The 17,224-nt window shown below is 47.1% G+C and overlaps 1 protein-coding gene and 1 pseudogene across 1 annotated transcript in view; one reads left to right on the top strand and one right to left on the bottom strand.

Moving 5' to 3' along the window:
- Shc4 (SHC adaptor protein 4) overlaps positions 1-17,224 on the bottom strand; it is a 113,335-nt gene that overhangs the window by 11,775 nt on the left and 84,336 nt on the right. The window contains exon 10 of the mRNA XM_023724043.1: positions 13,339-13,518. Within this exon, the coding sequence (XP_023579811.1) occupies positions 13,339-13,518 (180 nt within the window). The remainder of the gene's footprint in view (positions 1-13,338; positions 13,519-17,224) is intronic.
- Positions 2,703-3,700, top strand: LOC101576264 (annotated as a pseudogene).

Genomic DNA, 17,224 nt, shown 5'->3' with positions numbered 1-17,224 from the left:
AAAAAGGCAACAGCTCATGGGCGGCCGGCCAGAGGACGTGGACAATGTCTTCCTGACACAGGTTCCCAAATTAGCACCAGGACAAGACCTGCGGTGCCGGGAAGGTTCATTCGCTCCAACACAGGCTGAAAATCGAGTTCTGCTGACAGCAGAATATGCGACTTTTTTTTAATCTTAAAAATTATACTTGTTACTTTTTTTAAATCTGGGAAGATGAAAAACAAAGAAAATTATGTATGGTGACTTCACTGAATATAATCCCTCTTAATACTGTGGTACATTGTCCATTACCTTGCAACTTTTTTACAGAATTGGCTCTGAGAATGATAATCATAATCTAACTATAGTTACTACACCATTTCTATAGAACATTTAGTTAATTGTTGGCTTCCGTTATTTTCTTAGAAGAAGCATTAAAAGCTAACGCGTGTCACTCTAGGTTTCAGTGAAACTTTCCACCCCATAAAAGGTGACAGGAATCATGGAAGAAGGTCAGCACGTCATCTTGGAGTTCCTGTTAGCAAAGTATGCTGAACACATACTGTTCACAATCATGCTTCAAAAAGGAGCAGGATGGACGTGGCTATCCACACCTATCCACACCCACACCACTCTGCCGGAAAATCGAAACAGGAGAAAAAAGCTCAAGGATGAAAAATATATCCAAAAAAATATATCTAAAAATCTGGATTGAACAACTATAAGTAATTTCAGTGAGAAAGAAGGAACGAGCCATTCAAAAAAACTAGTACGATCTAGAAATATGGCACATGGCAAATTTGATTTTTAAAAAGTAGTATGGACCACTGTACTGATCAAAGTAGCACGGATCATTATACTAGCAAAGGACAGGAAAACCTTAAATCTGTACTCATAAGAGACTGGTGATTTCCATTATGATGCATTGACAAAATAGAATACCACAGAGTAGCTGACAGAGTGGCCATGTGCTCATGCAGATAACTAAGACAGAAGACTGAAGCAAGAAGGTATAAAAGGGAGTTATCAGGGTTTTCATTGCATTTTTAAAGGAGATGGAGAGGTGGATAAATAGTCCTTAATGTGCAGTACCATTCTGCAGTTAACAGAAAAAGTTATTAGTGACTAGGGACATGGCTACAGTGTGAGGGCACGGAAAGGGATTTTTTAGTCTATTCATTTCACGCTATTTCTTATGTGAATTTCTTCTGTAAGCATCTACATGTGTGACTTTTGAACTGAGAACTAGAAATCTATCTATAGACCAGTCGTGGTGGAGCACAACTATAATCCTAGAATCTGAGGCAGGAAGACAGTGAACTCAAGGCCAACCTAGGCAACTTCCTGACTTAGCAAGCCCTGTCCCCAAACTAAAAATAAAAACAGGCTGTGGGCATAATTCAGTGAAAAGACCCTTGGCTCAATTCCCAGTAGCAAGTTGCAGTAACCACATAATTCAAGATACGATCAGAAAGACACAAAGACACATCAGGGTTGGGGACTCTGCTCAGTTTTCTGAAACCTACCTTCATCCTCTCATACGAGGACTCCATTTCCAATGGGAAGGAACTGTAAGGACTGTCGCTGCTGGTTATCTGTAGGCGTTACATTTTATAAGTTGCCACAAACACTAACCCAGTGAAAACTATGCTACTCTTCCTAAGAGAAATACAGGATTCCAGGAAGGCTGAGTCAAAACATGTTCATCAATCACGTTTATGTCTAAAGTTACCCGCATATATTAACACTGAATTCACAGTCCAGCAACACTCATCCGTAGCGCGTGTGTCCTCTGGACAGCCCCCCACCATCCCCCAGCACACAGGAGATGGCTCTCCAGTGCTATGCTTGGGGACATTTTAAACAGTGAAATCACCAGCAAGTGGCACAAAAACATAAAAAAGCATGACATTAACTAGGCCACAAAAGGACACTTGCGGCCAACTTGAGAACCGGAGCAAGACAGCAGAGCTTCTCCCCGCCTGAGCTCCGCTGGGTCGTGGGCATTAGAGGGCTGGAAGCGCTCATTGCTCTACGCATGCCCGTAGCTGGCACAGGAGCACTCAGAGTCCTGGTTTTGGAGTTGCAGTTACATTTGAGTGAGTAGGCGGGATCTCAAATACGAAATCCGTGGCTACTGAGAACCGACGGTGCACAGGTCATTACTATGGTTGGTTGGGTGTGTGAAAACTGTGTAACAGAAATTTTTGCATGAAAATTATAAAATACAAATTTCTTTTATTATTGAGATGAAAAATCCAGGTATCCCCATAAAGTGTCTAAAAACTGATAGAAAAATGTTGACATAAAACATTAAAGTGTAAGGTTGAAACAGTACCTAGAGAAAATTATTTGTAATCTGAAGGAAGAAGGGACAGTTTTGTACATGGTCATTAGTACACTGGGGTCCAACAGCTATGCAGAGGGAAAAACATACGGAGAAGCCCAGGAAGATATAACAGGAAGATCCCAGAATAAATAATGGTATTAGAAAAAGTAGATTATTTACGCAATAGTGTTCGGAAAGTTGAATCCTGTGAGTAAAATTAAGCTAAAATACAAAGGGTCAAGTGAAGTACACATTTTATGGTGGAAATAAAATATAAGGTTTATAGAATAAGATGTCATAGAATAAGATGGATAAAGAAGAGAGCACTGATTCTGAAGAGTACAAGTAATTCACAATAAAGATGGAAATGGAGAGCGTGACCTGGCGGCGGAAGATGGCAGAGGGCGGCGGTGCAGAGAGGGATGAAGCAGAGTACAGGTCTTCCAGGCCGCGGCCTCCGAGCACGAGGGATTTGCAGACGGCCCTTGAAGAATTATATCAAGAGGAAGTGCAGTGCAAATCCTCCAAGTTGGACAAACACTGCAGTCTTTAAAAGCCCACAAATACCACCTCTACGATTCTGTTCAGGTGAACATACATACAGCAGATTAGGTATAGTTCGATCTTCAACTGGGAAAACTGTGAATGAACTTTTCTAAGAAGCACAAGAGCATGGGGCTCCCTTTGAGTGACGCCACAAGATCATCAAGCGATGATAACTCAAAGTCATTTACAGGTGGCAGATATAGACTGGGTAATTGCTTTTGCAAATGATCTGAATATGTATATGGAGAAAATCAGCTGCAAGATGTTCAGATTCTGCTTAGCTGTGGAGCAACAGTTTCAGTTTAGATGATGGAGAATTGAGACATTATAATGCCCCAACAAATGCTCAATTTTTAGAGTCTGTTAAGAGAGGAGAGATTCCCCAGGAGCTGCAGCGACTGGTGCTTGGGGGCCAAGTGAACCTGGACATGGAGGACCATCAGGACTGAGAGTACGTAAAACCTAGACTGAGGTTCAAGGCTTTTAGTGGAGAAAGACAAAAACTAGTTTTAGCACACTATTTAGGTGTGCTAAATAGTTAGCACACCTTCCTCCCCAGAAGAAGAGGACAGATCTACACTTAATGCAGTTGTTCTTACTGATGATTCAGTGCCAACCACAAGAATTCAGATCAGGTTAGCAGATGGGAGTCGTTTGATACAAAGATTTAATAGTACACCCAGGATCCTGGATGTCCTGGACTTTATAATACAGTCTCGTCCTGAATTTGCAAATCTTGACTTTATTCTTGTGACGTCTTTTCCAAATAAGGAGCTAAGAGGTGAAAGCCTGACACTACAAGAAGCAGGTGTTCTCGACACTGTGATCCTCCAACAACTGAAATAATTTCGCTCCTATTCATGCACATAGGGATAGGTAATGTGCCATATTAACAAGGAAAATACTGTACTTCCAGCACTAAAAAGAAACAAATTATTTTTATTAATTTTACAGGAAAATTTTGGTTTTATTGGTATTCTATCATCCTGACAATATGGATGAACATGCACTAAGTATAGATCTCAAAATAAATATGTTTGAATGTCTAGTTGCAGGGCTGACTTACGTTGATAGTTCATAAATCTCTAGGAAAATCAGTTTGTTACACACTGAGTGTTAACGTAGCAACATTTGTCGCAGAGAAAATGAACAAAACATTTGATGAATGTTTTGTTGAATACATTTGGTAAAATTTGCACTAAAGTTTCTTTCTTTCTTTCTTTTTTGCGGAACCGGGGATTGAACTCAGACCCTTGCACTTGCCAGGGAAGCATTTATTCTACTGAGCCATCTCCCAGGTCCTGCACTAAAGTTTCTTGATGCAGCAATGACCAGCGGCCATGAAGAATTTCTTTGCTTAAATAAGTTGAAAACGTTTTGTAATATTTACTGAAAAGCGTCTATATTCCGATTTGAAAGTATTTGATCATACAATAATTATTTCTCCTATTAAAGATTTATACAGCCTTTTTACTTACTCACTTAAGTACATTAGTAGGATCGCAAAATACATTTTGGTCTTATTTTACAGAACTAGGAGCATCATAAACTAGAATCAAAATGATCCATCAACCAGCAGTTCTTACGAAGATATGACAAGCAGAGCTTTAAAATCAAGTGGCTGCAGCCCTCCCAGGCCTGCCTCGACCACAGTCACTCAGCCAACAGATTTTTCAGGGAGATCCTTTATATGTGCTGCGCACTCCTCTGTTCCACCCAGTTTCCTCTATTCCTGAGCAGAGCTCCTGGGGACATTCAGGAGCATGCATTCACTTAGACTGGCTCTCCAGAACGACCAGGATAAATGCTTGCGTTTCTGCTGAACCACGTATTTCTCGGGCGCCGACCACTATGAGAGGAATCAGACGTGGTGTTCTCCCAACTGCTCTTCCTCTTTGGTCACCATTTCGAGGTGGTTTTCTGCTGCACCCATAACATACCACAAAGGCTGTAGCTTAAAGTAACATAGATCTATTTTCTTAAAATTCTGTAGGTAGAAAGTTCACTGTGGGTCTCACTGTGCTGTAAAATCCAGGTGTAGACAGGGCTAAAGCGGTACTAGAGAATCATGTTTTGTATTTCAGTTTCCAGGGACTGCCCTAACTCCTTGGTTTTCATCCCTTCTTTCATTGTAAAACTCACCATCATCGCATCTCTGTGACCCTTCTGTGATCACATCTCCTTGATTTTCTTTTTTTTTGGACCAGAAATCGAACTCGGGACCTTGCACGGGCCAGGCAGTCTCCTGTGCCACTGGGCTATATTCCCAGCCCTACCACTCCCTGGTAACACCCAGGAAGAGTTCCTTGCTCGTGAGTGCTTAGGCGAGTCCGTAAGGCTCGCCAGATGGCTGAGGATGAGCGCCTTTCCTTAATCACAGCTGCCCAGGGTTTTAGTGGTTTTAGTGGTTTTGGTTGTGGTGGTTTTCAATCATTTCAGGTTACTTGCTCATGTTTTGGGGAGTAGGACATGAGTGTGGGTAAAAGGACATCACTATGCCCACTTACCACAGTTCACCTCTCTCTCAAAAGATTTGCATCTACCCCAGATAAATTCATCCATCCAAAGGTGCTTAGTAGTCTAAACCTGTAACAGCATCAACTCAAACTGCAAAATCCTGCTTGAAGCTCACCACGCAGAAGCCCCAAATCTCACCATTTAAACCATCTCAGTTAAGAGCGACTCCCAGGCGTAACTTCTCTTCACCCGTGAGCCCAGAGGTTAACTGTGTCCTCCCTAAGCTGATTGCACACAGCTGTCAGATAAGCTAAGCCCTCCCTGAACCAAAAGCCGGCAGTGGAGTGAAGAAAGGAGCCGAGCGGCAAGCACACGCATGCACGGGGCCGGGCTCGCGCCCAGGCTCCCAGCCAGCGTTGATGCGGCCCACAGGCCGTTCCTTCTCACGAACGGCGCACATCGGTAGTGAGCACTTCATCAGCTTGTTTCCTGCATTCGTGTCAGCTCTCATACCTCTTGGTTCAAGATGGCAGCGTCTTCCGCTATAACACTGTTAAGAAACATGTGGGCCTCCGTGTATGTGACGGGGAGTCGCTCCACTGGACAGCGGCTTCTTCACACATCCTTCCTGAATAATCCCACCTCTGCTGCTGTTTTTCCCCCGAGATAGTGCAAGTGTATGAGTCACACCGTTAGTCTCTTTAGAGACTGAGTCCTCAGGCCTTTGGATTTTCTGAGACTAGCCAGTGCAGTCCTCGCCCTCGGCAGGGCCAGCCTTCCTGCTGGGCATCTCTGCTCTCAGGGTCTTGCCCCTGGGTGGGCTGGCAGCTTCCTCAGTCATCAAATCCTGGCTTCACGAGTATCAGTTCTTCCTCCAGTTTACCAGTGTCTTCCACATCTTATTACATTTGGCAAGAAGAAAGCAGTATTTAATAATATTTAAGTTGATTATTTATAAATTTCTGCTTCCCACATAGCTGCAGTGCTCAATTCTGCTGGCTTCTGTCACTGCGCGATTAGGCCCTCGTCCAGTTTCCCACAATGCTTCCTTCACTTCCTCAGAGCCCCGGTGACAGCACCTCAGTGTCAGGAGTCGCTAAGAGGGCAAGGGCGGCCTTGGGCGTCTGTGGGGATCCAGGCGCTCCCCGCCAGCCTGCTTGCCTTTCTGTACCCACCCTCTCTACATTAACTTCTGAATTGTTGCTAACAGTCTTCTTAAGGACATTGGAGTCCAGCACGCCCCTCAGAATTGATCCAGCCTCTGGCACTGCTCAACTCCAAAACCACTTCTGCCCTTTTTATACCTGCATACAGCACCCCACTTCCAGACAGCTGGCAAAGACTCTTGTAACTACTAACTGCCAGTTGACCTGAGTGGAATCCCTTTTCCTGGGTCACTGGTGCTTTCAGGGGCATCATGAAGCTGAACGAATACCAGGGTGCTACTGCAGCTGCCATAGGCTGAAGTGTGGTCTCCGCACCACAGAGAACTTCCTCAGTGCCACGAGAGGATCTCCTGAGTCTTCCCCGACAGTAGGATGCCCTGCTTCTTTCTACTTATTGAAAAGAATCTGGGTAGTAGAAACCCAGTTCAAAAGGATTAGAGGAAATAAAGTACCTTTTGTTTTATTTTTTTAATGTATTAAGTACAAGATCTCACTGCACAGCTTGGACCCTGTCTTAGTTACTTTTTACTCGTTGCTGGGACAAATACCCGACACTCAAAATGAAGGAAGGAAAGGGTTATTTAGCTCACAGTTTGTGGAGGTTTCAGTCCATATTCCGCTGGCTCCAAGGCAAATGACCGCAGTTCATGGTGGCAGAAAACAATGAAGAGCAGAGGAGGAGCAGCAGCTGCAGCGGCGTCCATCAAGCCTCTCTCTTCCTTCTACACTGCGAAGATGGGAGCTCCTCCAAAGACTGAGACTTCTCCAAGGAAGTGGGGCAGGGTGACCAGCAAGTCTTCCTCAACTCCTTTGTATATACATTTTGTGCTGAGTCACTCTGGGGTGGCCCAGGCCCTAGGTGCAACCAATCACACCCCGGGGTGAGCCCAATAGTGCTCCTGCCTGGACCCTTCCTGCCTGCAGGGCAGGAGAATGACACGGATTCAGCCAAGTTGATGCAATGTATCATCCGCAACAGACTCATAGTGATCCTGCTCTGTCAGCCTCCCCAGCACTGGGTAAACTACCTTTTAAACAGAAGGAAGTCATGATCCTGTGGAAAGGATTTACTGGAGATGACCTTTCTTCCCCCGCTGGCGCAGGGTCTTGCTGTGTCGCCCAGGCAGGACTCAGGCTACCAGGACTGAGTGACCCTTGCCTTAGCCCCGCAGGCATTGGGATAGTGGGTGTGTGCCACGCTGCTCACCAATGAGTACACTAATGAGTACTTGTGAGTACACGGGCTTTGCCCTTTTGGGGTTAACAAAACAGGAAAAATTATTTGGAAAATTAATTTTTTAATTATTTTCTTGTAATTTCTTTTTATCAGTTGAGTGGAGTAGCTGTAGATACACATACAAAAGCTGCTGCCATTTTTTGTATTTAATGGTCTTCCAAAATACAGATTGATTAAAAATACCTGTTCCTTATTATGCCTAAGATGTTTGAAATGCAGTGAGATAGTGAGGTTAAGATTGATAGCCCAAATCGTTTGATAATAACAATAAGCTTTTCTTCTGGATGGTTAACAACCTAAGTTTGCAGACCAAAATTAGAGAAAAAGGAGGGATACAAGGAAAGCCAACATTTTGGCCCTAGCCTTCTAAGGTCAATTAAGACTCAGGACATATGAGAACTTGTACTGTAACGTCATGTACCTCGGTAGTGTCCCAAATTTTCTGATCAAGAAGATTATGGGGCCAAAGAGGAAAGTGATCGATGACATAGAGTGGGCCTAAGGAGAGTCACATGGGGAGAAGATACTCTCTCAGGCTTTCACAGAGAGCACATTGGCCAAGCATTGGCCGTGACTCATCCACATGGCTGCACTGATAAAGGTTCTACAATCTGAGGTACAGGATCTCAGGACAAATCCTGAGGGCATTTCACTGACCTTCTCAGACCAAAAAGCTACAACTCTTGTTGCATAGGTCCTGCTTTACCTTGGTCTTAACCATCCAGCAGAAAAGTATGAAGACGAAATTATAAGAAATAAAGCCATGCTGTTAAGTTGAGCTGTGGGGGACTCAGGTCAATAATTTCTGACATTGCCAGTTAAACAGAAGACCCAATGCTATTATGGGCTACTGGACTCTTTTAGAATATTTTGCTGAGTTTACACACCTATAATATTCAATAACGGAACTTAGAAAAAATGGGGTATACAGATGAATGTCCATTTTGTATCTGTGTATTCAAAGTGGTTGGGATAGATATATAGTTACATTCTGTTAATGAATAGAATGATTTGTTCTAATGGTGTTTGTAAATAGGATCACAAGTCCGCATCTTGTACAGCAATTAACCACTAAGAAGAATATATGCAGTGTATTATTTGTTGAAAAATAAAAAAAATAAAAACAAAACAAAACAAAAAAAATACAGATTGATTTATACTAGGAGACTTCAACTTCAGGAAGAGATGAACAACCTGTTCATGTGTGTTACGCTGTGTTTTGCTTCACTGAAAGTCATATTTCTGAATGACTTTTACTATTGCAATCACTATAACTTTTCAAATTAATAAGCATCTCAAGAAAGCTGATAAAATTGAACAGACAAACATGTGAAGACAGTTGTTTTGCATGATACGTGTATGCAAAAACTTTGAAGTGTCTGGTTACCAATAAAATGTTTTCATTGATATTCACTGAAGAAAAAACAAAAAAGAAAAAAAATGGAAAACAATGAAGTAGAGAAAAACAAAACAAATCCTGGGTACCTTGGAAAAATAGAGCAATAATAATCAACAAACCTAAATGAGAACTGCTCAAAAAAAAAGAAGAAACTTTCTGGTAACAAGAATGAGGGAAGAGACCTTATTGTAGATCCTTTGAACAATAAGAACAAAACTCCAGACATGGTGGTGCAACCTGTAATTCCAGCCCTAGGAAGCTGAAGCGGGAAGATTGCCAGGAGACCGAGGGCAGCTTGGGCTACACAGTGAGCTCAAAGCTAAGCTGAGCCACTCAGCAAGACCCTGTTTCAAAAAACAACACCAAAAACAAAATCAAAACAAACAAATCCCCCAACAGGACCATAAAGGAACACTCCGTAAGCCTTCCTGTGGCTGGCACGCTAGGGAAGCAGACCCCCGCTGTTTCTGAAGAACTGCATTGCCAAAGAAATCAGTGTTTCCCGCCTATGGCTGTTGGCCCTTGAGGCCAACACCAGCCTCTGGTGGCAAATGGGCTGCAAAAACCAGAAAGCCCCCAGAAAGGCACCTTCTCCACTGGTCACGAAGGGTGAGAACTGCAACAACCCAGAGAGGTAGCCCTGGCCCAGGCCCACAGGTGACAATGGACAAGAGCATCCTCTCACAGAGCGGAGCCAGAGCCCAAGCAAACCACAGTCTCACTTCCAGCTGAGGGTGTGTCCACAGCTGGTGCCTGGGATGTGGCCTGGGATGGCCACCCTATGCCACCCCAGGTTTCCTTTCTGTGAAGACCACGGAAGAGTAGCCGCCTCACTCCTGTTCGCTCCACCATTAAGGGTCAGTGTGGAGGGGACAGACAGACATGACAGGATCCCTCACGCACCCTGAATGCCGTCGCTGTGCAGGGCGTTTGCAACAGCCCTTTGAGGAGAAGGCAGAGATGTTCTCTGTGAAAAGAAAGGTCAGTGGCTACCTGGGAAGTGGAAACACTCAGGGGAGCAGAGCTAGCCACTATGAGGACCCAGATGGCAAAGGCTAGTGATGCCCCTGCTCCTTTTCAGGCCACCACAGAGCCCCTGGGTGATTCTCTAGCCTGCCTCGCTGGTTATATACGGCCGCATGTCTGAGTGCTGCTGGTGGCAGGAGGGAAAGAGCAGTGCCCGGCACTCCCTTAAAGGGATACATATCCACACCCTTCCCTCTGCTGCTCCTGCTGGCGCAATGCCCCTGTGCTGCAGGAACCCAGGTGGCTGCCATGAGCCAGAAATGGAAGCCAGATGTTGAGCCTGGCAATGCTGCCTCACACCAGCCCTGTGCTGCCAACCTTTGAGTCATGAGGTAAGAGAAATAAAAGTCAGTGCCTTTCACACTGCAGCACTGGAGAGGGTCCCTGTGGACTGAAGCTACGAATGAATGGTGAAAAAAGAGACCGCAAGTGAAGGTGCCCTCCTGCTACGCTCAGCAGGAATGAAGACTGGGCCAGAACTTCGCTTCCATGGGCAGTGTGACAGGTGCAGGGCCCCTGAGAGCAGGTCTGGGAGATGCTGGCTCAGAGCTCTGGATTTATTTTAGCTTGGTTTTTCTATTGGTTTGTTTTTTTAATATTGCATGTATCAGTGAGCTTTTGTCTGGACAGAAAAGGCTGAGTATGTGTGAAGAGGCGAGAGGGTTCTAGTTGTTGAGACAAGGTCTTGGTATGTAGTTGAGGTTGGCCTGAAAAGGATTCTTAAGGAAGAAGGGATGAGATGAGGGGAGCTAGGATGGGGAAGTGATGAACGATCCAGAAGGAACATGGTACATTAAATCCTAATGGGACATGAGCATAGCGAGAGAGTAGAGGCCCCAGCTATGAAATGCATTGTCACTAAAGGAGGGAGAGGAAGAAAGGCTGAAGGAAGGGAGCCGAGTCGGGGCAAAGCTCTGGCATTACACGGCTGGACATGGCAGAAATGCTTTTCAACTACAGATAGGAATCTCGCTATGGATTAATTTTGCCTTTCTCTAGTATTAAGTTCTCTGTGACAGAAGGCAGTTTTTATGCTTTTTTAACATTGAAGACTTGACTATAAAGAGGCTGAAGCTGTGAATCAAAGCGCACCTCAGACCAATCTGGATCATTCATTACACTGTGTCTCTGGAAGCCCACGAAATGGAAGCTACCAAGTGGGTGCTCTTACAGCTACTTTTGAAACTATCCCAGTGGTTTTACAGAGGACAGATACTGAGTGGGCCTCTTGCAGAAATGTGAGTTCGCTTCCTATCCCATCATCCCCCTCACAAAATGTCCTCTGTGGCAGACACAGAGATGCCCAGATCACCCTCCAAAGAAGGACCAATGGCCCCACACACAGAAGGGAACCTCCTGCTGACCAGTCATTCATGGTCTGCCTCAGGGGCCCAAAAGCTTATCCTCCTTGGAGTCCAGACAGATTTGTGGTGCTACAGAGATCCCAGGGTGAGAGAGCTCGGACACCACCCAGGCTCTCTGTGGGGCTGGCCCAGGCTTTGGCAGGCAGTCACAGTAGTTCCATATCCCACTTCTGCTGCTGCTTCCTGAGACTGACCCTCACAACACCCTGTATTCCCGGCTCCACCTCAGTGTCTGCTTCCAAAGAAGATGGCAGCCACTTGGCTGACAGAAGGGCTCTCCTGGTCTAGAAAGTTAGGGGAATCTGTTGGAGCCCGGGCTCAACAAAATCTTTTAGGTTTTGTTCTGCCACAGCAGCCACACTAGCTGGGAAGGTGCCTTGCCAGCCTGGAGAAATTTGCTGGGCTGGTGAAAGGACTGTCTCGGGGACTGCCATCCTATCTTGGGAGCAAACCAAATTTATGTCATGCCAATCTCTGCACCATGACAATAATCTTCAATATTTTATGAAAAGTATTTTTTAATTTTTCAGTTGATTGTAGGCTTTTGGTTTCTTTTGCTTTTATTTATTTATGTTCTTGTTTATGTACCTGCTCCCGAAGCAACTTGGCAGGAGAGTGATGTTTGTCCTGTTGCATTTCATTCACAGCAGAGAGCTGAAGAAAGGAGTTATCTTATTTTAGGGCCACAGAGATGACTTAGTGGAGGGCTTTGAGATGAATAAAACTGGTGCCGCCACTAAGTAGAGCAGTCATAGTGGTCATGGTTCCTCGTGTAGACAAATTCAAAATTATTCTCTGTCTCTGACAACACTACCTTCCGCAAAATACAAGACAGGAACCAAAAATGAGAAGAATTCAAACTATTAGGAGGAAATATTCAAAATCAATGTGATAAAACCCAAAATAGTTCCATGAATTTGTGCTCTGTTGTTAACTATACTGAAGGACTAAGATAAAGAAGCCTTTTAACTGTTGGGATAAGAAGGAGCTAAAATAAAGATGTACAGAACGACCTGCAGGGTGTGCGGGACGAAAGATAGGGAAACGGGGGCTCACTTTGGCAGCACATACGCTCACTGCAAGAGCAGAGGGAATAACCGAGAACTCTTGGAGCTCCACAAGGGCATCCTGTTTTCACGTCCTTGCTCCCAGCTGCCTCGCAGCTGCATGTCACGTATAGCTTAAACATAAATCTTACGCACACATGATAAGGTTTTGTTTCGTTAACCAAAAGAAACCTAAAGACTGAGATTCAATATGTAAAAGTAAAACCCAAAAATGGCGCAATAGCCTTTTGCTCTAGCCCTTGCTTAGCTTACGTTTGGTGTCCGTGTGTCTTTGTTTGCGGCCAGCACCTGTGAGTCTTTCCTGTCATTTAGCTCCTAAACAGGAAGCCAAGGAAATCATCTTTAAAGTGAGAGTCTAATAAGTTAAACAGTGGCCCCTAAAAAGGCATATTCATGTTCCAGTCCCTGGGACTTAGGAATGTGACTAGTTTGGCAAGAGGGTCCTTGCAGACATCATTAAGTTAAGGATCTTGAGACATCACAAGCCCTCAGCCCAGTGACCAATGTCCTGCAAGTGAATGTAATGGACACCCGAGACCCAGAGACCGGAAGGAAGGGGATCCATGGAGACCAAGGAGTGTGAGTGCTCTCTGACATGCTCCACCTGCCACTACCAAAGGCTGGACGCAGTTCTCCTGCGGTGCCCCACGAGGAAACCGTCCCACTGAGGCCTGCTGCGGGGTGTCCAGCTTTGGTAACCGAGGGGGAACTGACTCCTGTGGGAGAAGACACCCAGGAGCCCATCTCAGATGACGACCAGATACTTACTTCCCCGGTGCCATGGACTCTCCAGGAGCTGGGGTGAGCCTCGGTTTCCAGCGGAGCCCAGCACGCTCTGAAGCGCCTGCGTGTTGATGTAGCAGGGGTCATCAAAGAGATCCAAGCCACAGGAGGGTTTCATGGGAGCGGCATCTCGCGGGGCCTGGGCCCCTCTCTCAAGGGCGTCACCTGCAGTGATCGGCACAAAGCAGGGCATTATATTCTCGCTTTGTAGGCCGCAGGTCATTTTGAAGAAGGGACACGAAGCGAGAAGTCATGCCCACAAGCAAGGATTCAACACTGACTTGCAAACTGGACCCAGAAAGTCAAGAGAAGCAAAGCACCAGGCTCTGAGGAAGGGCCCCCCCTCCCTGGGGTTCCTTCTCCCCTGCCCCGGCCCTCGGCTGATTCACTGCTTCCAAAGCAGATGGCAGACCAGCAGCAGCTCCCGAGTGGGAAGGCCAGCACAGGCAAAGACCACTGACTCAGCCCAGAGTGGGGGCCCGGGGATGAGGAAGTGCCTCTGTAGCACTCAACTGGAGTACTAACTGTTCAACCCCCTCCAAACTTCACCATTTAATTCAAAGTTCTTCCTAGGAATTAAAATCACAAAAAATAAATGAATGAGTACAATAAAATTCTCTGGAGTGGGAAGCTGGCTTTCGTCTGTTCCTGATAGTGTCTCCTGCCAGGCTCAACCTTGCCGAGCTGGTGTCTAATTCTGTTATTTGGGGGAAGGTTCCACCCTGAGTCACCTCCTCCCCTCCCCTGTTCTCTCCTTCTTTGTCCTTACCCCCAGTAGGAGATGATGCTTTAAACTGTACAATGAACCCCATTTCTTGGTGACCTTCCCACCACTTCCCAGCCCCATAGACCCTGCCCACCTCCCCGTCCAGGGGTGCCCAGCTCTGCACATTCAGCTCCCTGCAAGTCTGACCTCTGCCCACCTGCTCCCGTCACCTTTCTCCATCACCCTTGGCCTTCAAGGTAATTCAAAGCCACTCTCTTCAGGACAGTAGCCCAGCCCCCCGGCCCGGGCTTCTGCTCTCCTGGCAGTTTGCACATAACCTTGGGCACCCATGCTACAAGAGGGAGCAGTTCTCTCACTTCCACTGTGATCAGCCCACAGTTTGCGCTGCATCTGGGCTGTGCATCCCACACAAGCAGGGGTGAGGTCTCTTCATCCTTCACTCCCCAGGAGACCCTGACCTGGTCCTGGAAGGACAGGGCTCATCCCAACATCGCAGCACAGGGAACAGTGCTAGGGTTCTGCGCATCAGAGTGGGAACCCAGGGGCACACCAAGCAGGGGATGCCTGCCTCTCGGGGTGGCTTGTGCCGGCCCCTGGCTCAGTGTAATACTACATACGTGGGACATCCTGAGGGCAGAGTGGCTGTCTCCAGGCAGAGGGCCCCACAGGACACTGTGGCTATTTGTGTATTGTGCAACACCTTACAGTTTCCACTTGCTTGGCTAAATGTACTTGAGGGCTCTGTCACCTACTTCAAGCAAGCTGCTGACACAAACGTACAGTGGCTGGAAGGAAGGTTGCGGCCAAGAAGTCCAGGACTTTGCTCGGCTACGAGCTCCTCCTTTGCTGCCTCATGGTAAGTGGGAGATTCAAAGCGAGGCTTTAAGCGAGCGTCCGCGTCCATACCACCCTGAATGCGCCTGGTCTCAAAGGGGTACTTAAAGCCTAGATTTGATTATATCATTTTTAAAATACAATTTGTCCACACCCCCTCCCCCGGGAGCGAACAGCCGCCCCAGGCCTGACCACGGAGCTCCGGCAGTCACCACCCTGGGGCCCAGGCCTGGCTGAATCTGCCTGGCACATTCCATGGCATCTCACTGCCACAGCACCACCCGGAGTGCCTCTGCCCAGCCCCCACCCAGCGGCCCTCTCCATCGGGCCAGGCTTGGACACACTCCTTGTGCCACGTGTGGGGCTTCTCCATCCTGGCGACCCATCCATGCCACACCACGCCTGGCCTCAGCTGGCCACCCCGAGCTCACTGTCCCAAGGGTGCACAGGGCAGCGGTGTCTACCCCGGCGCTCGGGACGGCCACCACTGCGCTCTGTCTCTGTTACACATACGCCATTGCAATTAAGTGGGCAGTGTTGTCATCAGTCTTTAACAAGGCACCCCACCTCATCCCCAAATTTAAAATAATCCTAAAATAAAGGGTGGGGTTGGGGAAGCTAGCCCTGCACCCCGGCACAGCACTCCCAGAGCCCTTCTGACGTTGCCCTCCCAGAGCCCTTCTGACGTTGCCCAGGGAGGCTCGTGGGGGAATAAATGTGCACCGAGCTGTGTCCCGCGGACAGCGAGGTCTGCAAGCGCAAGCCCTCAGTCTCTGCAGCTCAGCACTGCCGGGAGTTCAAGCACCAACATTTCCATTTAGCTCAGACAGCAGGGAAGCCATGTTCAAATTTTCCCCATCATCCCTTTGTCCACTAATAAATATAATCAACTCTCTCAGCAATAGAAGGCTATTGCAATAGGTATAATACATGCGGAATTCAAGTTTCAAGTCAATATTTCAATAAATAAGCCAAACCTCGCTGAAAATATGTACATGGTGGCTGCCAGAAGCTTGGGCATGACTCTGGGAGAAGCCATGAAAACTACGCGTCTGCTTTCCGGGCAACTGCCCAGTTGGATCCCTGTTCGGGAATTTCAGGTCACTTCAGTCAGAACCCCTACTTAGGGGACGCTCCCTCTTGACACAGCGGGAGGGGCTTCCGTTCTGTGTCCAGGTCTCTGAGGCACAAGCCAAGCCCCGACCCCCATAGTTTCAGTGGTTGAGGTTTGGGGATTTAGACAGCCACTTCCTAGCCTTCTGGGATGGTCAGACACAAACCTGGCTGCACAGGGGAGCAGTTACTGCTCATCATGCCTGGGAGCAAGCACCCCACCCAGAGCTTACCCTCACACCTCCTCAAGGTGTGGGAATTTCCCAGGCAGGTCACGCCCACCGAGCCACGGTGATGAAAGGCAGGGTCTTTCTCACATTTTTCATAACAAGATGTGCATCCATCCTCCAGTGTAAGCGAACTGGAGTGGTCAAGAGTGTGCTCTCTAGCTATTATGGCTAAAATAAGCTCTGTGGAATGTATTCCAGGTTCTGAACAAACGCTGACTGCCAGACCTGCCTTGGGTGGCCTGCGGTGTATTTATAGCATATAGGCATATAGGGTTAGGTGGCTGGTTTAAATAAGAAAGCCAAGAAAACCAGAAGCCACAAGAAGGGTTCCACAAGGCTTCACACTTACAAAAAAAAAAATCTTGAATGAGATTGAAGTGAGGCCTCCATATCCATTCCCTCCTTCCCACATCGATGCTTTTGAAGGGAGAATATTTAAAAATGTAGAAACAAAATGAATCAAGAGGAGAACTCTTCAGGAGCCAAGACAATCCATGAGCCTTTTTGATGGCAGTCTTGTGACTCAGGCAGTCAGAAGCGGGGTGACAAGATGGGAAAATGGGCCAGGAGCACTGTTTGGTGGTGAGGAGGAGAGAGACATGTGGCCCAGGGAGCTGGGAGGGCTGAGGGTTTAGGAGCCCCGAAGCCATGAAGGCTGCCGTCTCTGCCTCGGCTCAGGCAGGAGCTGGCCCGGAACACTTCGTTCTGCCGCTCTAGCCCTCTCTCCCTCCCCTGCTCTCCCTTCCCCCCATGTCTCCACTGCTTCACTGTACCTGGATGGCTCCTAGGCCTCGGCTTGGTTTTCTCTCCCTAAGGGAAACCTTCTTCAGCTCTTGATAGAGTAGCCTTCCCTGTCCTTTGTTCCCATCACATCCTGGACTCGGGAACATCCCTGGGGAGTGTGGGCCTGTGGGGAAGGTGTGTCTTGCCGGCTCTCTCTCTCTCTCTCTCTCTCTCTCTCTCTCTC

Source organism: Octodon degus, unplaced genomic scaffold (assembly GCF_000260255.1).
Source record: "Octodon degus isolate 3935 unplaced genomic scaffold, OctDeg1.0 scaffold00105, whole genome shotgun sequence".
Lineage (NCBI taxonomy): Eukaryota > Metazoa > Chordata > Mammalia > Rodentia > Octodontidae > Octodon > Octodon degus.
The sequence above is the reverse complement of the archived record's forward strand: the minus strand, read 5'-3'. Positions and strand labels throughout refer to the sequence as shown.